The sequence below is a fragment of the Xenopus tropicalis genome, chromosome 2 (genome assembly GCF_000004195.4).
Source record: "Xenopus tropicalis strain Nigerian chromosome 2, UCB_Xtro_10.0, whole genome shotgun sequence".
In the NCBI taxonomy this organism is placed as follows: Eukaryota; Metazoa; Chordata; class Amphibia; order Anura; family Pipidae; genus Xenopus; species Xenopus tropicalis.
The window spans coordinates 45,738,094-45,764,844 of NC_030678.2; the positions used below are offsets into that span (position 1 = coordinate 45,738,094).

At 38.6% G+C, this 26,751-nt stretch overlaps 1 protein-coding gene across 2 annotated transcripts in view; it reads left to right on the forward strand.

Annotated features, from left to right (window-relative positions):
• slc43a2 (solute carrier family 43 (amino acid system L transporter), member 2) overlaps window positions 1–26,751 on the forward strand; it is a 44,410-nt gene that overhangs the window by 11,093 nt on the left and 6,566 nt on the right. Inside the window, exons 3-10 of one of the 2 annotated variants that reach the window (XM_012956282.3) lie at window positions 7,553–7,757; window positions 7,852–7,907; window positions 8,283–8,359; window positions 13,677–13,769; window positions 19,999–20,132; window positions 20,243–20,445; window positions 23,006–23,152; window positions 25,311–25,322. In XM_012956282.3, the coding sequence (XP_012811736.1) occupies window positions 7,553–7,757; window positions 7,852–7,907; window positions 8,283–8,359; window positions 13,677–13,769; window positions 19,999–20,132; window positions 20,243–20,445; window positions 23,006–23,152; window positions 25,311–25,322 (927 nt within the window). 2 annotated transcript variants of the gene reach the window in all.

Sequence of the window (26,751 nt, forward strand, 5' to 3'; positions counted from 1 at the left end):
CTCCCTTCTATGGGATATTAAGGAAAGATGGCAACCAATGGTTTTATCATCAATGCACTTTACCCTGACAATTTGGAAACAATGTAAAGCCAAATATCGTTTAGCCAACCCACACTCCCTGCTAATACCCCTCTTGGCTAACCCATCCTTCCCCCCTGGTATGTCAGAACGGTTTAAACAACAATGGGGCACACAAGGGCTGTTTAGAATTTATGATTTCATAAACCCTTTAACACACAAACAATGGTCATTTACGGAGATACAAGATAAATTTCATATTCTCCCTATGCAATACTTTGAATATATCCAGATTTCTCGCTTTATTCAAACTAGACTTCCTAAGAATCAGAACCCCCCGTATACCACACCATTCGAGAGGCAGTGCATAAGGGGCCTCCCTCAAAGAGCACTGATCTCCACTATATATAGCAATCTGACTAACATTAGAGGGTCCTAAGAAAACTGGAAAAAGGTTTGGTCCAGATGGGACTATTATATTACTAACCCACTTGGACGAGGAGATGCCATCCCAAACCAATATACTGAGTCAACCTGAGATACAACTGATACCACATTCTTTTTTTCCCCCCCCCAAGGTACTGGGTCTCCTTTAGTTTCCTACTTAAGGTTTTGATACATAATTGTAATTTTCAAGATACATGTATGCACATTTTTCTTTTTTTTTCTTATTAAGTTAGACCAATGATTTATATCTATGCACAGGCTTCATTTGCTAATTTTAGCTTAATCCCAAGCATCAATATGGCGACAAGCTACTACTGCAATAACTCCTGCTTCTAAAAGCTCACGGTCATAAGCAATTGTTTTGCAAATGTTATATCTTGTTATTTCTGTATGCCTGAAATAATCAATAAAAATTTTAAGTTACAAAAAAAAAAAACAAGAATTTTAAAATAAGCACCTACTTTGAGTCCACTGGGAGTAACATACATTGGGTTGGTGAGCAATATGTTGCTTGCAAGCCACTGGTTGGGGATCACTGACTTAAGGTATGGAGATCCAAATTACAGAAAGATCCCTTATTTGGAAATCCCCCAGTCCCAAGTATTCTGGATAAGAGGTACCATACCTGTATTTATATTTTCCCTTAATAGACAATATGTAAAAATATATTAGCTCAATTGCTTTACTACACATCAGCCAGTTCTTTCATATACACTGTACTTGAAGGCAAATAAAAGAAATGCAGCTGAGACTAAGCAGACAAGAATAATCAATAGTTTGATTTTCTTGCTGTTTGGACACAAAGTTACAGGAAATAAGCAGTGAATTTCATGCTTCTGTGGAACAAAGGGTCAGGATATATATAGCTTTTACCTTCCAGTCCAGTAGAAACATTGTTAGTCATTTCACTGTCTTGAAATATTCCAAGTGCATTTATCTAAGTAACCTAAAAATGGCCTAATGTAAAGTTATTCCAATGCAATATGTTAGTACACAGATCTCCTAATCCAGCATCAAGTTAAAATTATCCATGCATGTGAAAATATTACCAATAACTACCTGTTTACCTTAGTTCAAAATATACATTAAAGTTGACGCTTAAAGAAACCACTGTTCCCATACTGTATTACCCAGAATATTACCATTTGGAACAAAAACGAAAATATACTGCAGATAGATTTATGCTTTGAAATGTGATACTCACTGGTTCCTGTGAAGTGCACTAAAATGGAGGTTATTGGTAGTATTACTATATGCTTTAGTTATTGACACTAAATGCAGTACAATCAAGTATATGCAAGATAAAACAGTATTACTTTAGGGAGAACATTTGTCTCTTTTGTTCTCTTTTGTAGTCAACCCTCAACATGCATGACTTGCAGTGTGCTGAATGCGTGACGGGAGAAACACAAAATATAAATAAAACTGAATGGGCACGCAGGTGCCTGGATATCTTTGTGATGGGCAGTGCAGATTATTAGCAATTAAATTTGTTTAGTCTAATTAGACCGTAACGGTCTAGAGTAGCTGATGATTGCTAACTGCCAACTAAGAGTAATAAGAATATGTAAACGTATAATAATAGGGCAGCAATGTCAATTGTAGAGCAAAGAAAGAATATTGCTATATATAATGTATATTGATATATCCTCTGAGCCACTCAGGCTGTTTGTGCCTGTGTGCTTCTCATTCTATTTCTTTTATCTCTGTGCCCATCCCTCCCATCTTGCATTACTCAGTATCTCCTTCTGTCAGTTCATCTCCTTTGCTGGGGATTTTATGTTCCAGCATGACTGATAGCATTGATAACTGTGCTGCCATATCACTCATATCTTACAAGCCACCTCCATTTTCTTTATCATTAGCACACCATTTTAGTTGCTGGTTTTCAAAACTTTGGAGGCCTGCACCATGCATAGCAACTTTGTATTTTGCACATTTATCCTTGGAAATCCAAGTTTTTCATAGGTGCCTTTTTTCTCACATTCCTCATTTCTAGTTTTACCTTTCCTTTTAACACCCCTGCCTGGGGTATTTTCCTCAGAAGAGTACTGTAGTCAAAAATATGTCTATGGCTCAAAATAAGAGGCATATTTTATAACCTATTGACATTTGACGTGCCTGTTTTCTTTAAAACCTTCTTAAGAATAGACAGACATTATGCAATTGTTCTCATTGATTGTCTCACAAGCACAGTCAGAGTTAAGGCTTTTAAGGTATGCAGCATTCCTGGAATTTGCACTCAGATAAAAATAAAGGCAGTAAAATATAGTGAAACAGTTGCAGTGACCTACACACTACCATTTAGTCCCAAGTTATACCAGGTTAATGACCCAGAACTGTGTGAATACCTTCAGCAGCTTAAGAGCTGTGACACACGGGGAGATTAGTCGCACCGCGATCTCCCCGCAATGCCATCCCACCGGCTAGAATGCAAATCGCCTGTGGGATGGCATACACAGCGGCACGATTTGCCGAAGTCACCCTAGTTGGCTTGAGAGGAAACACGCGACTAATCTCTCCATCTATCACAGCCCTAAGGGCTGTGGCACAAGCTAAGATTAGTCGCCCATCACAAATCTCTCTTGTCGCGGGCGACTAATCTCCCCAATATGAAATCCCACCGGCGAGAATGTAAATCGGCGGTGGGATGGCATACATGGCGCCGCGATCGCGGAAGTTTCTTCTCAAGGTAACTTTGGCGATTTCGGCAAATTGCCAGCGCCGCGTATGCCATCACACTGCCGATTTACATTCTCGCCGGTGGGATGTCATAATGGGGAGATTAGTTGCCCGCGACAAGGGAGATTTGTCACGGAGAACTATTCTCAGCGTGTGCCACAACCCTAAGAGGGGATTGTGGTTAAAGCACAATCTTTAATATATAAATAAATAAAAGTATCATCTATTAATCAGTCCTTTGTCTAATGGCACACCACATTTTTACCAGCACTGTTCAACAGAAAACAGCAGTGGTAAAAACAACTCTCTCAACCTGTCACTGCTCATAAGGGCAATCAGATCAGCCCCTGAATGACTTTGTGACTCAAGTATTTTTTAAGTACCTGTAAAAGCTATTCAGTTGTTTATTTTTAATGGTCTAGGGCAGATTAAATAATGAAAGTTAGTTAGTCTGTTGGGGCAAAGTATGTGTTTCTGAATAAACTTAATTAGTTTGTGTTCCTCACCTGAAACCTTCTAAAAACTTGAAAATTAGGGCCCTGTTTGTGAATCATCAAAGAAAGGTATAAGAAATAGGGAATGAACAAGTAGTATTAGACCTCCCTGTAGTCATTTCTGGGCTATAAGCTTTAGCAGGCATTGGCCTCAATATGCCCATCCAGGCTGTGAGCAGCAAGCAGCCTGTGCTCTGAAACTTGGTTATGCTCCCTGATTGAGTTTAGCCTTCATTATTCTAAGAACAAAATTGATTTTTGTTAAATATTACCAGGAAAGTACATCAGAATATCTAGTAAAAGACTGAGGGACAGCATTGAAAATAAAATGCTCATTGTGTGCCTTCAGGTTAAATAAATAAGGTGTGGACTCCTGAGCAGAGTACACCAACTGATTCCCAGTCTGATTCAGACTTCATAGTTATTGGTTCAACCTCTTGTAAGGACATATAGTATTAAACTACATTTGTCAGTTATATTTAGATTTCACACCAATTTATTTATTTCACATAACATTTTGGTACACCCCATTGAATTAGTGTTTCCTTGTCCTTTAGGACGAAGACACATGCGGCGATTAGTAGCCGCGACTTTTAAAGTATTCTACGCGGCACAAATACGATTAGTCACAACGACCTGCATAGATGGCGGTGGCGGGTTATTCACCGCAACCAACTTATTAAAAGGTCACTGCAATTAATTGTCCCATTTGTCTTTGTCCTTAGTGAATGGCAGGTGCCAGAGGAAATATGTGTTTTCTCAGCATAAGAGAGTCAAAACTGAATTGAGTTTCTTGGCCTCAAGTGCTCTGTAAATTAACACTTAGGAGTGCAATTTGCGCCCTTTAGTGATCTTTAATGACTGGGGAATACTAGGTTTAGTAGAGTGAGATAGTACATCTAGACTTTTAGCCTGCAGTATGGTACTGTGGCAGTGGACAACAGGTATAGTAGGCGTAGATGATGACTATAGGATTGGGGATAATAGCTTCTAGGAAGGAATTGTGGATAGCAGATATAGTACTCTATAGTAGAGATATTGCAGTGGGGATAATTAATAGTTCAGTATTGAATGCGATGGTGCTGGACCTCAAAGAAGGCAGTGTTAAAGGAAATTGATCAGGTGTGTGGGTGTAACTGGGTGTGGTCAGGGTAGATTGGGGTGTAGCATAAAGTATTCCAGTTTTCCATGATTAGTAGATATCTCTGGTTAGGGACTGTGGTTATTAAATAGCAGGTATATGGAGTGAGACAGCAAAAGTTCAGCCCAACACATGTCAAAGTACTCCCACCATCTCAGTTGTATGGAAGTGGGGTTTGGAGTTGCATTCAACAACAGCTGAGATGTTGTTGGCTGGACAGTCCTCTTGTATATAATTCTAGTTTGCCCCAAAATTCACAATTAGTTTAACTGGCTTTGCTAATCAATCCACTTGCCAGTCAGCAATTCAAATTTCAAAAAAACATGTCTGCAGTGTTTGGAGCCCACAATGCCTTGGAGCTTGTCTTCCTGCCATGCAAATCACAGCATGTATTCTCTGTCTTCATACAAAGAGTGCATTGTTCTTGGGTCCACATTAATGCTAGAAGAAAAGCCAATTTATATTTAAAGCTAAAATCTAGGAAATATAGACATGAGACCCAATACTGCAACTTTTAACCAAAGTTCAGAAGCGTGTTCATGATAATCTACAGCAAAATAATCATTATTAACTTGCTCAGCATTGTTAACCATGCTACTGCACATTACCAATGTCTTAATAAGTATTGCATCAGTTGCTGTGGCTCTTCATGTATTCAGAATCAGTCATTTTTTTTTTTAATAACCCTTGGCTATACTTGTTCTATGGCATGTTGAAAGAATAATTGCAAATGTGTAAATATGTTTTCTTTCCTTTATCCATATTGAGTTGAACACTGAAATGATTTACTTTCCAGTTGTGGCAAACCAGGTGTCTTTGAAGTATAACTTTCAGTATACTCAAACAATTGAAAAATGACTGAGGACGCTGGGAGATGTTAAGGCAGGCAATGACAAACTATATAGCTATATTGTATTACAAGGCATTTGTCCTCAGTGCTAAGCTTAATGCTACCTTGTAACGGAATTCTTTTAAATATCAAAGGGGATGTAAACCAAAAAGTAACATTTTGCCTGATTAAGGAATATGAGTCGTCGGTGGAAAGGCCTACTCATCGCTTCCTGCAGGCAACTTTGCATGACTTTGGATAGCTGAAGCGATGCGTAGGCCTTTTCCACTCGTTGATGGTGGAAAAGCATTTCAGAGCAGTTAGTCGCCTGCAGTAGCAGAGATCTATTGCGGGTGACTAACCTGCTCTGTCGGACATTAGCCTTACAGGTCAGATAATCAGCTGGTTTCTGGTTCATTGTTTCAATAGTCAGAAAAAAGTAAGGGCAGATAATGATTGTTACTGTTATAAATAAGAAAATTAGTCTTGTTGGTATTAGGTTATTAGGAAGGTTATATACATTTTAAGCCCTACTCTATATTTCTCATCACGGGAGATAAGATTTTATTGGATTTTAGAGTTGCAGTCAACTAATATTGTTAATGAACATTTTTCACTGCTATATAGAGTAAGTGACTCCATTTATTTACTGAAGTAGATCAGCCAACCATCAGCCTGTCCCCAAAAATACCTTTCTGAATATGAATTGTAGATACTGTAAGACAAACAAGCCATTTCTGCCCTGGGAATGGAGCCAAGGTCCTTGAGTGTCGAGGACGATGGTTAAGCCCTGTCTGTATAGACAGGCTGTTCCATTCCAGAGCTTAAACAGACTTGTTTACTAATTTGTTCTATTAACTGCCTCACTCACATTTAGGATTCCCCTTGTACAGTTGTATAATGGAAGCAGCAGACTGAATGTTTGTGCAAAATACATGCTTGCCTCAGCCATATTACACTGGCCCTGTGTTTGCCAGAATCATAGCAAGGCTTGTTTATCTTCCTGACCCTTCACCCACATCTGTTTCCTGTTACCTTATCCTTTACTTCCAAAGTCCCCAGTCTCTACTAGGAAGGCACAAAAGGCGTTCCATAGAAAAGGAGGGGGGGGGGACACACAAAATGAGGCACAGAGCACAAAATGGCAGACTTCAGTCAGAGAAAGTCTGCAGCCATTAAGACAAAAACAGTGTCCCAGATGATCACATACATTCATAGTGATGTATTACTGATTTTCTTGATTTAGCTTTATCCCTGTGAGACAGCCAGGGTCCTATGAGCCATAATACAACATTTTACATGCTATTCCTCCTTTCGATTTGAAGAATTCCCATTTACAACCAGTACCTTAGGCTAGTGTCAAGTGTAAATATGTCAGTGGAGAAAACACAATCCCCAGATTTCTGCTGTAAAAATGTGCACTTTGCAGTTTTTGTGATGAAACCCACCCCAATGTGCCCATGTGACAGGCATATGTTGAGCACTTCAGTAGTGGGTCATGGTCTTGGCGAGCCCAAATATTTTTTAAACATTTTTCAAGGAGCTTAGACTTAGCCATAATTCACCCAACAGTATCTGTGTTTCCAGTGTTAAACATTTGAGCAGTAAGCCCAAATAATTTGAACAGCAAGTAGGTTTGTGCCCTAAAGTAAACATGGCTGTGCAATGTGTGGTCCTTCTGCTGCACTTCAGTTACAACTCCCAGCATCCTCTGAGGCAATTTAGTTCTCCTTTTAGTTCTGCAATGAGATATTCAGCTCATTAATAGCAATGGTCACTTGGACTGTGGAAATATTAGCTCCCTGGCAACAGTGAAATTATGACTAATTCTTTTTTCTTCTAGATCTACATACTAAATTTCTCTCTCTGTCTCTTTGTATGCATACATATTTATATGATTTAACATAGTCTTTTGACCTGTTTTTTGTTTTTCTTTTTTAGATAACACAACTTATCATAACAGCACTGGGAATGAGACAAACCAGGAATTAGTAATGGATATGAATGGATGGCTCATTTGTAAGGAGCAGGATGAGATGTTAAATTTGGCCTTTACAGTTGGATCTTTTCTACTCAGTGCCATATCTCTCCCCTTGGGAATCATTATGGATAAATATGGACCCCGCAAGCTTAGGCTAAGTGGAAGGTTCGTGCATTACTTGTTCTACACCTATGTTGCCTTTTCTATAGCACTATATGACAGAATATTCATTAAAAGTAACTTTCAATTTTTCTTACAGTGCCAGTTTTGGGGTATCCTGCCTATTGATAGCATATGGAGCAAGTAATCCTAACTGTAAGTAGCTCTCCATTTGTGCTATACCTACAACTTAATTGCCAAGAAATATAGCATCTTACATATATGTAATTATATATATAATTAAAATGTGCAGAAAAGGAATTCCCTTTACATAACATAACTTATGGCATTATAGTTAAGGGGCATTTCATCCCACAATGTTTTGGGTTTTTTTGCATCAGCCCAATTTGGCCTTGCATGTGGGTGGCCAAATTGGGCCCAGAACAAGTGGATTTGGCTGTGTATGCCAGTTTTTTGATTGTCTTGGCAGGTGGCCATTTAATTGCCATCATTAAGTAGCCAGAAAGTGATCTAGATAACAAACCACAGCCCCAGTTAATAATATGCCTCTTTTTTTTCTTGTCATTACAGCTCTGTCAGTGCTGATCTTCGTAGCCCTGTGTTTAAATGGCTTTGGTGGGATGTGCATGACTTTTACTTCGCTTACAGTAAGTTTGAAGTGATCTCTTTCTCTTCTGCTTTGTCTGCCTGGTACTTAAGCTTGCTGATCCATTAAAGATGTTGTTGCATGTGATCTGATTATCTATTAAATAACTTTTTTTTATTTTGAAGCCATTCAATGGAGTGTGATGTAAGCTAAAGCTAATTAAGTAAGTAATGCCAGTGTTTGGGTCACTGAACTGCTCATTCATCCGCATATAAGCAACAAAGAAATCTGTTGCTACTTGACTTATTTATAGGGTACGAGCAACCTGATGAACCAACAAATTTGAACTTGCACAGACTGTTGCAAGTGTTAGTGTAACTAGTGTGGGATGTTCTAGCAACAAGTTCATTTGCCTGGAGATTAGGCTGATAAAAGCAGAGCTTTGTCATAATGTGTCTTCTGTCTCATTGCCCTAATTGATAAATGGGTCAGTTCATCTGTATGATCCATGTTTGCTTTCATGCGCCACATCTTTTGTTAATATAAGTAAATGTTTATGTTACACTTGAATGTAATCCCTTTAAGACAGGATTGCCTTTTTATTGTTTTTTTACAGCTTGTTTTAATCCTTAAATTGTGTTAGTTGGCACTGCAAGCTAAAAATAAAATGGAAATTGTCCTTTTCATAAGCAGGTTTTATTAATTTAATAGCAAGAAACTGTGTTCTGTGCTAGGCCACTAGCGGTGCTGTTGTTACTGCTTTTTGTGAAGACTGAGAGTGTTGCAGCCTAGATAGTATAGTATAATCTAGCAGTAGCTTGGTCACATCTGTTGGTTTTTGCAGATCTATGATTAATATGGGTTTGTACATCCATCCTCAGTGAGGATTAAACAGGCTTGTTCTCTTAAAAATCCACTTCCTTTCTTATTGTAACATAAACAAGCAATTTTAAAACTATTAAAGGAGTGCAGAGCAGATGGATAGCAGTGAGTGGCAGCACTATTGTTACAAGGGAAAGCACTCTGACATGACCAGCCTCCTTTCTATCTCACTGGCAAGGCTTTTTCCAATTACTTTCCAACAGAACTGAAATGTTTACTGTCCAACAGTTTGCATGTGTGGCAAAGGTACAAGGGAGTTATATCAATCTTGACATTTTTGTGAAACTCACTAAAAAATTTTATAGGCCAGTGGTCCATGGGATTGTTTAATTGCTGTTGTGTTCCGATTCGAAAACCACTGCCAGTTATTGCCATTGATTTGGCAATGGGAGAAAATCGCTTTGTTGCCCACATTGAAAAAAGGAGTGCTTGGCAATGGTAATCCTTGTTGAATCACAATGACTAAATAAATAGCACTGTATGTATTTACCTTTCTATTTTTATTAGCAATAGCAAAGAGCAATAAAAAAATGTCACAGGTTGCTTCCCATGGGCAGCGATGTCCTGGCTTTAGGTCAGTAATTTTAGATCAGTGGCTACTCAGTTGCCATAAAGCAAGATAATTCAATCTACCACCATTCAGTATTGACGATCAAAGCATTTCATGTGACATTAGCCTAGGGGGCAAAATGACCCGATCTCTGCCCAATTTGGCCCAGTGCACAGCTGGCCAAACTGGGCAACGATCTGTTACAATTGTTGGCCCAAAAATGAACAATCCCATACTGTGGGGTTATTGGATCCAATAGGTGAGAACTGCATCAACGCAACGTAGTGAACCTTGCCATACAGAATTGCCAGTTATCAGGCAGAGTTTGGTTGAACAGGCAGTCTGAAGTACCACCCTATACACCGGGTGATAAGTTGCCAACATGTAAAGGGACCCAGTCAGCAGTTTTTATTGACTGGTGTATGGCCAGCCAGAATATATGCCAATGTGACCTCATACTGCACATCTTATGGGGTGTGAATAAGGCAAGCTAGGAGTACAGGGATTGGATGGAAGTTTACTTCTCCTGGTCGAGAATAATAGTAATAGAAGTATCAGTGCTTAGAATATTCTATGATGAATTTCAAATTTCCATATTCCCCTGAAATATATTTTAACATGATATTTATGATTTAATTTATTAAATTTACATAATGTTCTGTACTGGTAAAGATGATTTTAAGCCTGGGACATTGTACAGAAATTAGACATGGATTTCATGGAAAAGGTTAAAACTTCCAAGAATTAGCAGTGCATTCACAAAGACTGGCAGGAAATAACCCAAGTGCTGGGATAATCAAATATATATCCTCATGAGTTATCAGTAAAAGTGATTTATAGAGAAACAGAATTGATTAACTACCTTTCACTTAAATACACTCTTTATACCAGGCAGTATATTTTGACGTTTGATGTTAAACATTACAGTTAGTTAATCAAATAAAGATACAAGATACAGTGGTTTATGTGTTGAATCATAAATAAATCTGTTTAAATAAAGTTGAAAAGGTTGCTTTATATGGGAAACCACCTTGTTATTTGTGTTGAAAAACATGATAGACTTTAGTTGCCCTTTAAATGTCATTATAAAATCGAAAACTAAGTTACTAACTTCAGTATGCACATTGCTGCCCTACATGCTGCTAAAGATGAGTGATCCATGAGGCTATTTGGTTTGATTTCCTTGTCAAGGTTTAGGCTGAACAATGGACCCTAAGCCATCAGTGGGGGAGCTGCAGTCCCCCACCCACCCCATAAATGGGGGAAAACCTGTTTATTATATTACTAGTAAAGAGAAGCAGCAAGAAAGCACCAGCAATGTGACTGTTTGGGGGTAGCACATCATTTCTTGGAATGCTACTGTTCAAACTATAGAATTGCTTTCTCAGTAATGGAGTTTCAGAACAGGTGTTGTTTACAATGAATAGTGCTGATGTACACTTGCCAGTGCTTTTACTCATGTTTTTGAGAGTGTTTCGAGGTGTAAAGTGTTCAGGTTGCATTGTTTTCCTGCCTTCTAGTTTATTTAAATTCAAGCACACTTAAGCCCTGGATGATATTCACCATAGAGAAAGCCTGACAGTGGTCACAGACCAGCTGCTGTCAGAATAAATATATCTGGCTGCATGTGAAAATAGAGGCCAGGTACAAGGATGTCGGCTGCTACAGCAGAAGTTTATCTGCTCAGCAATTCTCTATATTGGTTTAGAGCAAAATTATTGATGGAACTGCTGGTGAGCCAGCTACAGTGTAATAGGTAGAAGTTGTGTGTGCTGTTTTTTTTTGCAAACATGACCAAGGATAAACTAGAGGGAACATTGTGTTTCATTCTATGACTTGACCTGTCATTTCTGCATGCTGAGATGCATCCACTGCATCTAAACACAGGGACTGATACATGGAAGTGTATGTTTAAGCGCCCTTGGGCATGGTGCCTTAAAAAATGCTGGCTTATTGCCCAGTCCCTATTAAGCTGCCAAGAGCCTCTGTCTCTTCCCTGCTCTTTCAGTGCTGCTTTATCAGATTTCCATGACCTGTCCTAGTCTGCATGGCACATTCTTTGACTCATGGCCCTAAATCTCTCTGCCCCCTTTGTCATAATAAACAAGCACGGTTTGTCTGTCCTAAAACAGAGAACATCAAGTACGCCCCTCCTCCACCTTGAGGAACCCATACAACACCAGCTTTCTAAGCACACAGTGATTTGCACAAGCTGGATGGGATTCAGGCAGCTGATAACAATGCCCACATCTTTCTCCTGAATGCCGTGTGTGTGTGTTTAGGGTCCTCAATGCAGCCTGTGGCTTCACCTTCTTCTAATCTTGCCACGCAAAATAATAGATTAAAGGGGTTGTTCACCTTTGAGTTAACTTTTAGTAAGACATAGAGCAGTGGTTCTCAACCTTCCTAATGCAGCGACCCTTTAATACAGTTCCTCATGTTGTGGTGACCCCCAACCATAAAATTATTCCTAAGACCATGGGAAATATGTGTTTTCCGAAGGTCTTAGGAGACCCCTTTGAAAGGGTCGTTAGACCCCCAATGCGGTCGTGACCCCCAGGTTGAGAACCGCTGACGTAGAGAGTGTTATTCTGAGACAATTTGCAATTGGTATTCAGTTCCCAGTCTCATTTACCAGTATTAATGTACTGGTATAAAGGACCTTTTACAGAGAGAGGAAGAGGATTTCTTTTTACCTCTTAGTGGCATCAGTAGGATGTAAATGAAAACAGGCTGGCATTTCTCTTGAATCTCTGTAATTCTCACAAAAAGTACAGGCTTAGGATTTGTAAGGAAACCCTTTTCTGTGATGTGTCAAAATTTATTTGTGGTACTGCTGTTTTTTCTTTTGTTAAGTGTGTGTATAATGGGAGATGAGGTACTGAGCATGCATACAGTGGTGTAGCATGGGTCAGTTCTACTGTGTTTTTTGTTGATATTCTCTAATATCTAACTATATACTAGTAATGATATATTGGTATTCCTGTCTGGTTGCTGAGACCTGCTGTTTCCATGTAGACCCTAATATTGTTCGAATTTAGCTTCTGGCATAAATTTGTAATGTGAGAACTGTGTGACCCCCCCACCCCCCAGTCTAAAGGGCTCCCCCTCTGAAGACGTTAGTGCATTCCTGCCTCCTATGAGTGTTATTTAGTATGTACGGACTCCAGAAACAAAGAGGAGACAATAGGTGATAACCTTGATGGCAGCAATGTATATTTATAAATGCAATGTAAATCTGAATATATGAGAAAGAGAAATGTGCAATTTTTACAAAATAAGGGGAAATGAAAAAAAAAGTAACAGGGACATAAAGATTATGGCTGATTTTCTTATATCAGGAAGACTGACTCCATTATTATTGCTTCATAGAAAACACACATGCTGGCATTATAATGACTTTGCTCATGCTATAAGACTTCTACCCTTTCTGTTGAAGCACCGGCAAATTCTTTAGAGTGATTATTTCAGTGGTGGTAATATGGGGTACACAATGGAAATAAATTATTTTGCCTGTTGTGACTGATGGCACACTGGGCACACTTGAAACAAAACCATCTGCCAGTGTCAGACAAATGGTTTGGGGCATTTCTCCAGTGGCTGGAAAACACTGGTGTGCCTAAATATGCAGAACAGAAGTATTGCCTTTGATATTTCCAGAAGCAGTCAGCCACATTTACAGGAAAATATTAGCAGTCTCTGTTTATAAGCAGTTGCTAGTTCAAGCTGTGCCTGACACCAGAGAACAATACACAAAGCAGTAAACTACTGCCAGTATAATGTTCTGTCTCTCAAGGGGAAGTGGATAACATCTTTTCATTTCCCTTATGGTTCAAACCTTGTACTAAGGGGAGATAATATCCTGAATTTTTATTATATAGCAGTGTGAAACCATTACGAATTTCGTATTTTAAACTCTAATTCTCATACTTTTTCATATATGTAGCTGCCCAACATGTTTGGTGATCTGCGTTCAACCTTCATTGCACTAATGATTGGATCGTATGCTTCTTCTGCTGTCACCTTTCCTTTCATCAAGGTGAGTATTGCTTATAAGGATTAAGACAAAGTATACAGCAAGCACCACTGGATAAATGGCAGCCTTTGACTATATAATATTTGTTAGATAATTTGAAGCTTTTTTCAACATCCTAGGCCTATGGCACACATGGTATTTTCAGCACCACATTACCCTCAGGAAGGATCACAGCAAATCACATGACTGTTATTACCTATTGCTCCCAAGTAAAATTGAGTGCATAGGAACTCAAGTTTACCATCATCATTTACTACATGACTTTTTAACCCTTATTTTTTTTCTTACTATAACAAAATTGCTGTGTCTCTATTCTATTGATTCAAATTCAGTAGTTCCATTCAAAAAAGAATTTAAATAATAGTACCTCAAGGCTTGTTTGGCCATATTGTTGCAGAACTTGCTAAACCAGTCTCGCTTTGACTTGAATCCAAGCTCTTGTCATGTGATTTTAGTGGAAGTCTACTGGGGATTATTTCAGGTGCATTTGTATCACGTTTTTGGGGCTTCTTAAAAGCCTGGTGCACAAAGCATCTGAAACTGACCCTTGTGCCATTTGCTTAAGTGATCTGTTGACATTAACTTTTTGTTCACTGGCCACATACCTTCAGAGAGTGGGGAGCTGATTGAATAGTACTTAGTTTGAATTTGTGTGTAACGTGAGTCATTTGAGTGAATTTCCCTATCTTTTTCCTCTAGTAATATCAGAGACTGACAGGTAGAATGGCTATATAATATTGATATGGTTTAGGTAGGTATTTGAAGTACTGTTATTTGTCAGCCTCACCAATTGTGCAAATCTTAAAAAAGTGTATACTCAGTTTTAGGTATACAGTAGAGTTAAAAAGTAGAGTCATAGTTATCTTCCTCTGTTTAGTGTCTAAGGTTTGCCACACATACATAAATATGTGCATACAAGTGTATGGTCTATGTAATCTCTCTGCGTGGCCTATGAGAAATATACAAATAGTTGGAAATCTCTTGCACTACAGCCCACAAAGTCACAGGTGGTATGCAACAATATCCCAAATTAGAAACTGTATCCGTAATTTTAGTAACAAAAATGAGGCAGGTAACAACCAGAAAAATGCCCAAGCTGCATAAGCATGAGCTAGGCTAACTGAAACCAACTGTACCAAGTGTCCTTATTACCCACCATCCATATTAATTACTTAGTAATAGAAAGGGCATTAGCTTTAATAGACGCAGCATACTACTGAGACCAAAATGTTGGAAGCAGTTCCTTCCTCTTGTCACAAAGGCCTTTGATAAAGCTCCACAGTGTATGGACCAAAACAAAATCAAATCAGGCTTGTCCTGACTTTCTATGCCTTTAATAATGATAAACCATGCCTTCTATAATTCTAGTTAACTCTTCTTTTGTCTTCAATTAAAGGATTATAACACAGTAGGAGGGCTAGGGACCGATTCCAGCTGCCATAATTGGTTTGGCAGCTTATCTTCCTGTGTATGGGCATCACTGACAGGCCTCCCTGAGCGACATCTGGCCTAAAATTGGGCAGATCATTATCAGTCTGGTTTGATTCTTTTGTTGGATTGGGGACCGGGTTGGCTTGTTGATACAGTCCCCCAATCCAACGGCCCCTAGGGATTGATTTAGTTCAATATCACCCCCTGGTAGGTGGGCATATAGGGAGAAGATCTGTTCACTTGGTGACCTCGCCAAAGAGCGGATCTTGCAGTGTATGGCCACCTTAAGCTTGCGGTCAGCCAACTGAACAGTGGCAGGTAATGGAAACTAGGGTGGAAAAGCAAATGGAAATAGATATAAATTCCATTTCAGTTATACAAACACAAGATTCCATAAGACATTTTTTACATACCAATGTCCCTGGAGAAGTCTTACACTTTTTGCGATAGCTTCCAGCACGCTATGAGAGCTACTGCCTGTCTGCAGTTGTACATTTTTTAATAGGTGTTGAACCTCAGTGTGAGGTATCTTGTGTTAATAGTAACTTAGATATACCTATATGATAACTGGAAATTGGCTGCTAATAGATTCTGTCTTTTCATATGGAATAGACCACACAACTTTTAGTTATTCATGTGACTTGTCTCTACTGGAAACAACACATACCTGCTTCAGCCAGCTCCCACCTGTCAACTTTTCATGCATGATGTGTACCTTAGGGTCACTTTGTACTGCATACACGTACTACATAAACGTGTTTTATGTAAACACTGAGTCACAAGACTTCTGCCCATTTGGGTGTGTCATTCATTTAAAGAAGAGTAGTAAATGAGTTTGGTGAGTTTCCAGCACAACAGTGTGTATCTGAGCTTAGGTGGAGAACACAAACCAGAAGTAAAAGCAAATGAAGTAATGGAAGTCGAACATTAACCGTCCAGAAGGGAGGCTTAGATTAATGCTTCATCTACTTACCTAATGAGTGGACTAGTGTCCAGCACTGCTATATCAGGATTGAAATTTGAAGTTTCCATTAAATATGTATGTCATTATATTTAGTTTAAATGGGCAGAATATTTAACTATTTATGAGCCCCTGTATTACTGGCTTTATTGTACTGTAATAGATCTTTTGCTCCTGCAGTGCACAAAAGAATGCAGTAGTGATTGGGAGGATACCTTCCCCCCTTTTCTTTTGATTTTACTGTATACTGTACATGATTCTTTATCCAGTTTAAAGAGACAAAGTGGTGGGGTAAAATCTTCCTGGTGTAATAGTGCAACTGGTCAGTATGGCTTATGCTGCCCCCTTTTGGAACTGGTCTGTGTGCAGAATGTAATTACAGGGATATTAGGGGGGCATCAGGTCTGCTGTTCTTACCTACTTCATCACAAGAGCTGAACTTTAAAAACAGCAAAATGTTGCTTAAATGGTAAAGTGCCAGCTGAGGTGAAATAGAAACCTCTTCTTAGGAAGCATTTCTTGGAGCTAATAACCACTTGCAGTAAATACATTTGCTCCAGTTTTACACCAGAGGTTTGCTTTTTTGAAGGAAAGGGATCTTTCCTGTAAATGACACCCTTTACACCGGTGGCATGGAGGAGAGGTATAAGGGGGCAGCAAGGATCAACCTTGCGATTTCATCTCAGGTGTAAAAATAGCCATAGCTCATCCCCAACCCCCTTTTACCAATGTTGGTATGCAGCTCTCAGCAGGTGGCAGAAACAAAGCAGTTGAAAGAATGTTTAGTGAGTAAGGACGGGAGGGTGGGGACATCACTTAACTTAGAGCTGCTCTACTTCTTGTCACATTTATGCACAGGATAATGCAAAAGTTAAATATAAATATTATTAATTAGTGCTTCTTATGCAAATATTTCTATTTGAGAAGGAAACATACATAACTGATTTTAATTATGCAGGTCCTGCCCAATTGCCACCTTCTTGTCATAGTTTACAGTTACAATTCATGAATTATAATTCTCATCGCCCTCAGAAACATATTGCCAAATATGTAACAGTGGTTGACTTTTGCTTTTTAAATAAACCTAGACACTTTAATAAAAACTAAGGGAGGCTTAGTTTAACATGCTTGTGACCACCAGGCACACACAAACACACATGTATATATATCTATAAATATACATTGGAGAAGTTAATTATTTTTCTGAAATTTGTATGCACAGCAGAAATATGCCTCAACTGATAAAACTGGAGAGAGAAAACAGAAAATGCACATGTTCTGTAGCTTGACAATGTTTTGAAGGGGCCTGTATGTATATGTTTATTTATATAATGCTGTGGAGTATGGAGCACTTTACATAGTTTACAAGAACCACAAAATCTAAATATTTGTGATACAGCTTTTCTGAAACCTCTGGCTGCAGAGAACAAAACTCAGCTAAGGGATGGGTTACATGGGCTCTTCAATTCTACCTTTTATTTTGGTTAGAACACAATTTAAATACATTTTAACTGATCTACACATAAAGTAGAAGCTGGTCTGTTGTCTAGTACATGAGCATGTTCATATGCCCTTGCATTTTATTATACACTCAACTGTTTCATTGCACTTGCTTTGCATTTAAATGTACACAGAAGTGTTTCCAGTTGCTCACTACTGTGTATAAATATGCACAAAGTCAATTCCATTTGCTCTTGTATTGCATTTAAATATACACACAATCCTTTCCATTTGCAATTAAGTGACTTCAGCATAAAGGGCCTTACAAACAGGCATTTACAACTGTGCTACCATGCGTTGCTTTTGTGCATTCCACTGTAGAAGAATGCAGGTGTTAACTGACCCCATGCTTCTCTATGGGGGCTATACCTACTGGGGGGCACCAAATTTGTACCTTGTAAAGGTGCAAAGTACATACCTCATGGAGGCAAGGAAGGGAGCCCTAGAATTATCACTGTCTTAAAGGAACAGTAACACCAAAAAATGAAAGAGCTTTAAAGTAATAAAAATATAATGCACTGTTGCCCTGCACTGGTAAAACTGGTGTGTTTGCTACAGTAACCCTACTATAATTTATATAATAAGCTGCTGTGTAGCCACGGGGGCAGCCATTCGAGCTGGAAAAAAGAAGAAAAGGCACAGGTTACATAGCAGATAACAGATAAGCTCTGTAGAATACAATAGTGTTTTATCTGTTATCTGCTAAGTGCCTGTGCCTTTTTCTCCTTTGAATGGCTGCCTCCATGGCTACATAGCAGCTTATTTATATAAATCATAGTAGACTTTCTGAAGTAAACACACAACTTTTACCAGTGCAGGGCAGCAGCACATTATATTTTAGTTACTTTTATACACTTTAATTTTTTGGTGTTACTGTTCCTTTAAGAAGGGTTCCTTTTGTCTGATTCGCCTACAGATACAGTTGACTTGCACTTGAAATTACACATTGTGCTCACTTTGACTTGCACATTCTCGGTGTATTCAATTTGTAAACACCAAATATTATGCTGGAATTCTAGGGAGAAATGCTGCATTGTAGGTGAAAAGCATGTTAAGACTAGAATAATATCCAGTAAACTTTGAGCTTCAGACATACCAGCTAAAATTGCATCATACCGTTATATTGACGTGCCCTGCAAAATGCTTAATGAGCAGTACTGGTTGCCATCATTTTTGGCTTGGATGAACGTTACAAGTTTATGATTTCAAAAGGCTTATTATATATTTACAAAACCAGATTAATTATTTCCCTTTAGGTTTTATATAACTTTAATAGAACATAAAGGCATTGGTTATTATTGAGAGACCTGCATTTTTGTGTTTTTTAGTATATCTGTGGGTCCTGCCATCCCTTTAACTCTTCCAAAATTATCATTTGCAGACATTAAAAACAGTGCCCATATTGGCTAAGATATAAAGAATTGCAGAATGTTTGCTTGGATTTAACAAATACAAGTATGTAACCCAGGGGTCTCAAACTCGCGGCCCGCGGGCCATTTGCGGCCCTCGGTACAATATTTTGTGGCCCGCACCAACGCCTTCTCAAAAGCAATGAATGGATCACGATTTTTATTGCGATTCAAGGGATAATGCTAGGCACGGCGGGCGGGAGCTGCTGATTGCGGAAATGACGTTATGCCATCATAACCTCCTTAGCAGCTAATTGTGCACACAGAACGTCTTCCCATAATAACTGTTATGATGGCATAACGTCATTTCCGCAATCAGCAGCTCCCGCCCGCCGTGCCTTGCATTATCCCTTGAAAGCCAATTTTTTGTGAAATCCCTTATGCGGCCCAGCCTCATCCTGACTTTGTCTCCTGCGGCCCCCAGGTAAATTGAGTTTGAGCCCCCTGATGTAACCTATTATCCAGAATGCTCGGGGCCTGGAGTTTTCCGGATATGTGGCCTTTCAGTAATTAGGATTTTCATACCTTATGTCTACTAAAAATAATTTAAATATTAAATAAACCCCTAAGGATTATTTTGTCTTATATAAAGAATAGTTATATCTTAGTTAAGATCAAGTAAAATGTACTGTTTTATTATTACAGAGAAAATGGAATTCATTTTAAATGTTTTTAATTATTTGATTAAAATATAGTTTATGGGAAATAACCTTTCCATAATTTAGGGCTTTATGGTTAACGTGTTTCCGTATAACATGCCTGTATCTCTTAAACAGGTGTCTTCTCTTTTCTGCTTGGAAAAGATGCCAGTCTAGCTTGCAGAATGTTCTTTTTCTAACAATCTAAAGTTAATCTAAAATTGTTAATCAAAGTCCAAACATAGACCTACTAACATTCCATGATTGCTTTCCCTTTTCTATTTTACTGACAGGTTATATATGATCTTGGTGTGAGTTTTATTACAATCCTGATTGTCTGGGCAGCTTGTGCCGGTCTTGTTTTCTTCAACTGCTTTTTCAATTGGCCCCTGGAACCATTTCCTGGACCAGAAGACATGGATTATACGTAAGAACTTCAGCTGCTTAGCTCTCCTTTTACCATGCACTCTCATTTGAAATAATAATGGTAAAATAACGGCAATATACTAATTGTATATCCTTCCTAATCCCTACCAGTGTGAAGATTAAGTTTAGCTGGCTGGGCTTTGACCACAAGATTACAGGGAAACAGTTCTACAAGCAAGTAACCACTGTGGGGCGACGGCTAAGTGTAGGAGGCTCCATGAAAAATCCCAAAGAATTGTCAGCCTTGCAGAACGGAAACAAACTGTGTTTATCAACAGTAGATCTGGAGGTTAAATGCCAGGCAGACAATGCAGGTACGTATTATTGACAACATGAATATGAATCTCTGTGGAGTTACAATAAGTGCATTTTCCTTACAAATAGTGAGTTATTTATACATATATAGTATTTCACAGCATTTCACATCAGAATATGATAACTACATGCCTGTATTTATATGAGGCTGGTAATTTTATGAACACAAAATATACACTTAGAAGAAATTTTTATTATTATACAATAATCTTTACTGGCTCCATGGACCTTACTTATGCTGCTACTTGCAGGGCCCCTTCTGCCATATCCGATTTCTTCTTTTGATCTTTATGCAGATATGTAAGCTAAAAACCAGTGTCAAAGAAGTTTTTCAGTTATGCCTGCAGCCATACTAACGGGTTGTTTGTCCCAATGTGCAGCACTTATCTGTGACAAGCCCCAAACATTGAACACAAGTTTCATTGTATCACAGTACATATCTATGCAGCAAATCACTGATAGTCTTGCAGTGTCAGCAATAATACCCTTGGTAATATCATTGATCTTTATTTTTATAGCTTTATGTTTATATTCTACAGTGCTTTACAGAGATTGTGCATCATTCACATTAGTCCCCACCACAGTGGAACTTAGGGTAAGAGCCCATGGAGTGGTTGAGTCTCCTGCGATAGACCTCTGCTATCGTGGGCGACAAACCACTCCGAAAAGGCTTCCCACCGGCAACAATAGCAGTCACCAGTGGAAAGCCCTTAGCATCACTTAGCTTAGCGTTCCACTGGTGACTCCTATTGCCAGTGGAAAGCCTTTTTGGAGCGGTTTGTCACCTGCGATAGCGGGCAACTCAACCACTCCGTGGGTTTGGGGCCTTACAGTCTAAAGTCACTATCACATTAACACACACATTTTATCAGGAGCCAGTTAACCTTCCTGAAAGTTTGTGCTTGCATTACCTTTATGCCCCTGCCATCTAAACCCATTGATAGCTCTTAAATAGGGCAGGCTAGTGTAGGTTGTGCCACAGTGGAAAGGCTAGTCACTGTGTAGGTCTAGTCTAACCGAAGTATATGTCATTCTTAACCTTTGAGAGCTCTAAAGAATACAAGTATGTGGTAAAGAGGAAACAAGCAATGCAAACAGCTGAAAGAAAAGTTCAGAGCACCTTCATTGCAAGAGTATTCTAAAGTATTCTTTGAGATCTCGTGTTACCCCCTTCTGCTTCTTTAAAACATATTTCCTTCCTCTATGGAGCTTTCTTCCTTCCCAAATTTTTAGTTCAGTGATAATCTTTGACGAACTTGTCTGTTTCCTTTATGCACTCCAGCGCACGCTTGTTTGTTTGACAGTGTTATTAAGTCAGGGATGTCCATTATGCAGACCTCCAGCTGTTGATCCACAACTCCCAATGTCCCACAGAGATTGGATTCTAGTATAAGAATGAAAGTAAATGTCTTACAAGACACATGATAGGTTCATTAACTAAAAATGGAACGAATAGGGATCCATAAATTATTATTATTATTAACATTTATTTATAAAGCGCCAACATATTCCGCAGCGCTGTACAATAAGTGGGTTTCATACATTGGACATACAGAGTAACAAATAAAGCAATCAATAACTGATACAAGAGGTAAAAGAGCTTACAATCTACAAATAAATCCAATTTAATATCTAATATGTGATTGTAAAATTAATCAATTATTAAAATATGTAATTTTGTGAGGGCATTATCAGTTTAAATCAACACTTTCAGAGGATGTACAGCAGCCTTTTAGTTTCAAAACAGTTGCATCTGGGATCGCTCAACATATGCCATGAATACAGCCTGCTGGGGAAGAAACATTGCCACTTGAGGACAAAAGAGGCCCATAAATTATTTTAGCTACATCTTCACAGGTGTCAAGGCCCAAATTTCAGTAATTACATTTTCAGCTTAAAGGAAAACTAAAGCTTAACAAAGAAGTAAGCTAAAAATGGTACACATTATTTACCATTTTTTAAGCCCCTTTGGCATCCATATACATAACATGCCAGCTAAGAAACCAGTGCAATTTGCATAAAAATATAATTGCCTAGTGCCAATAGCTTCCATGACATACAAACCTGGCAAATTTCTGATGGATGGCTTCCAACAACCCCTAAGCTTAGCTCACCATCAAAAGATGGTGAGATTCTGTGCACAACATTAAGGGCCTGTATCATTACTGTTATGTGGCATGCCTGTACAGTATATGAATGATAGATGTTCCAAACATGGTGAAGCGAATTGGGCATTTACATTAGATGCCTAAAATGTGAACAGTGAATGTCTTCCCACCCTCAGAAGAAGGGATGCATTAGTACCAGTGACATTTAAGTATGATGTGTTTCTGGCAGAGAGTGTGTTTACCTTTTGAGAGTATTAAATAAATGGATGTATGTACTAGAGTGGGCTTAACTGGGCCATCTAGCACCTATTCACAACCATTTTTCCATTGAAATGAGTTTAATTTCCATTGTGTGGACCAGATTGCGTGGAACATGTTTTATGTTTCTTTAGTCCGGCCAAGCCATCTTGTAAAACAGTTACCAAATTAATTTTTTTTTTTCTCCTTTAAGCAACTCCATCTTTCATGAAGAGTGTGTTCAGCCCAATCCTGTTGCTCAGTCTTATCACTATGTGTGTTACCCAGCTCCGTCTTATCTTTTACATGGGAGCCATGAACAATATCCTGGAGTTTCTAGTAGAAGGAGATATGGACACTGGTAAGTCCTTCCTCATACTGCTGTCATGAGTGATCATTTCTACAATATGTGATATTTTAAATGTTCTGTTGCCTTTTTTGTTACTGTGGGAGCCAATGTAGACCCTTGAGGTCGGCTCTTTTGTCAAAGTTTTTGCTGAGCACCCCCTACAAACTCACAGCTGCTACGTCTGCAATGCTTTTTGAAGTTGACAGATGCCATGACAGGATGAATCCATGGTCAGAGATGCCAGGATTTCATTTCAAAAACTGTTTTTTTTTGTCTTTTTTAGAGCAAAAAAAGCTGCTGTATTTATTGCATTTTCAACAGCACCTAACAGCACATAATTGAGGAATGTGAAAAAAACACATTGACATTTTCAGAAAGATTGTAGCTTGTCATTTGGTACAATTCATTTAGTACAATTCATTGAGTCTTGAAATGAATATATTTTTTCTGATTGTACCTCATGGAATGACTTGTTTATGCGGATCTTTGCACAAAGCGTCAGTTGAGTCTGCACTGCCCCCAAACGTGGAAATTATTTTTAGCAGTGTAAAAAAAAAAAAAAAAGATTCACATGCTGATTACCTCAGTTACAAACATACTGCATTGCAAAATGCTCTGTGGCAGAGGTTCAATCAGTATAATCCAGTCTGAACCTGCTTTATCAGGAGCGTTGAACTAGCGAGCAGAGAGTCGTGTTATGAGGCTTCAGTTCAGTGATTGCTGTAACTGTGGGGCGGTGTAAAGCAAGCAAACCACTTTCACCAACGCACATGCAAGCAGGGGGACAAGGCACACCCTGTACCTGGAACATATCACTGAAAAAATGGGCCCAGAACTGTTTTTTGTTTTTTTTGGCCTTGCCTGTTATGTGACAGGCTGAATGCATGTCCAGGCCCGGACTGGCAATCTGTAGATTCTGGCAAATGCCGGAGAGGCTGCTGTAAGATGCCATGAACATTCTTTCGACTGGTGGGGGGCTGTTTGGGCTTTTGTGTATCTAATATGACAGAGCCTGTTTTGATTCTCAGTCCAGACCTGCATGTTACTATATTTGGCCTTAATCTAATATTAATGATATGTTATATAGCATTACAGTTTTCCCGCTTTTTTTCTCTGTGATTACTGAAGTATGCAATACTGGCTCAGTAGCATTGCTTTTCATTAGTCACCGTTCCACGCTATGCCATTTACACATACCTGAAAGATGAGGTGAATTCCTTCTAACATGCTTTTCCTCAGCTTCCTGCCTTGTCACTTGCAGCGTTTTTCCTATATATATCTGTAGAAACGGACTACAGGTATAGAGCCTGTTATTCAGAATGCTTGAGACCTAGGGTTTTCTGGATAAGGGATCTTTCCTTAATTTGGATCCATACTTTAAAAAAGTCTGCTAAAAATTAATTTAAACATTAATCTAACCCAATAGGATTGTTTTCCCTCCAATAGGATTATTTACTATTATTTAATAGTAATTAGTAAAATAGTAATTAGGATTAGTAAATTAGGATAGTGATTAGGATTAGAAAATTAGGATAGTAAAATATAAATAGGATTAATTTACTATTATATACTATTATTATATCTTAGTTGGGATTGATTACAAGGTACTTTTTATTATTATGGAGAAAAAGCTAATCACTTTTTGTATACCTATCATGGGGCAACTGCAGCAAAGCTGAATGTGACCACTAGAGGTACTGTTGCTTTGATGGTTGTATAGAATGTCTTATTAAGAATAATGACCATTTCCATTTGAAGTATATAATTTATGCAATTCCATGGAAAAACATTATCTGTTTGTTTATCACATGATAACACCTTTGTAGTGTACAATCTTAAAAATCTGATATGAAGTAATGATTGCCCTATTCAAACAATACTTATATCTGTGAATTTCTTATCAGCCACTGCCTGGCAATATATTTCATTTCCAGTTATGAAAAGCTGCTGATTTAGCCCCCCCCCCGCACGGGACAAAAAGTCCACCAGTTGTTTCTTGCTCTGAGAAGCTAAATCCAGTTCCTTCTCAACATATTGAGTAATAATTATTGCTACATTTGATAAGCTTTTCCAAGATGTGTGAGCTGTCATATTTTTTTCAAGAATGTGCTAACTAATATCTCTCTTGTATTGTTCTATCTCTTGCTGCCCACTCTTTTGGCCAACACAGTGATGCACACGGGTAAGGCTGGGTAATACAGTGACTGCTGTGTTTTTGCACTAGCAGCTGATCAGTATGACAATGAAACTCCCTTCTCCCTTCTCGTGTCATTTATACATCCTCATGAAACAAGTTATACAGGAACACATTTGCCTCCAATAAAAGTAAAAAAAGCTGAAGTGGCAGCAGCCCTCCATGGGAAATCTCTCCACTCATTCACACTGGATCTAGTCCGGTGAGTGTCTTTGCCAGCAATAGTTAACAGTTTGGGGCATATGCTTCCAGACTGCAACATTTACTTTGATGAGCAGTTAAATGTTTAAAGCTGGTCAGTACTACCATAGTTTATCATATAAAAGTGTAGGAGTTGAATCTGACAGGGCAAATGACTTGGGCCTGTGCACCTGGGTCGCTGCACTTTACAGGAGGGTGTGTTCATAATTAACAGTAGGCACCTGACAAAGACCATGTCTTTGTACCAGCAAAAGTAATAAAGACCATACAATCAGAAAACAGTCCCTGATGTTTTCTTTCACTATAGTTAGAATTGCACATTGGGCCTTACTATATTTGCTGCTTATCCAGCTCTAGGCACTTTGTGCAAGTCCATGTTTGCGAAGACACCATGCATGAAACTTTTGTGTCTGTTTCCTTGCACATAGTTCAAGTGCTTCTACTTGTTTGGGAACCTTGCACTTATTATCTGCCAATAACCAAAAGACAAATACAGGGCTACCTGTGATCATTGGGCATGTGTTCTCCTTATTTTTATGCCCTTGAAATTACATAATTCAGGGATGTTAAAGTATACTCCCTTGACCCACCCATGAAATGCCCATAAATAAGCCCTTTAAAATCAATAGCAATTATTTTGCCTGTGTGCCATGTTTTACCATGACCCACCCATGAAATGCCCATAAATAAGCCCTTTAAAATCAGTAGCAATTATTTTGCCTGTGTGGCTGCATAGCTACTATGGGGGGAATTGTCATTGTGAATATAAAGCATTGTCTTCCAACACTTACAATTGTTTGGGAAACTTTTCTTAAGTGTTATAGAAAAAAAAAGTTTAAAAGCAAACAGCTGATCAATTGCTAGACCTGGGCCAAATTTTACAAAATTACATTATCCGATTTAATTTAACCACAGGTAATTGGATTCATTAGAAGTAACCATTCCTGCTGCGTTCAATGCACACACTAATATTTCTAGGTTACAAAAATATATATATAATTCATTTGTGTATTAGCTACCCATCATGCTGGGGTTACAGTCAACAGCATAAGCAAAAGGAAGCTAGAGAATGCTAGCGACTTTTATGGCATCCTTGTGTAAATACCAAGTAGCATATATACCATATGCTACTATTGTTGCGGAGCATAGAGAATTTTTCAGACTAACCACCTCCCTACCTCATATGTTTATCTTTGGTACCATAGTGATTGCCTCT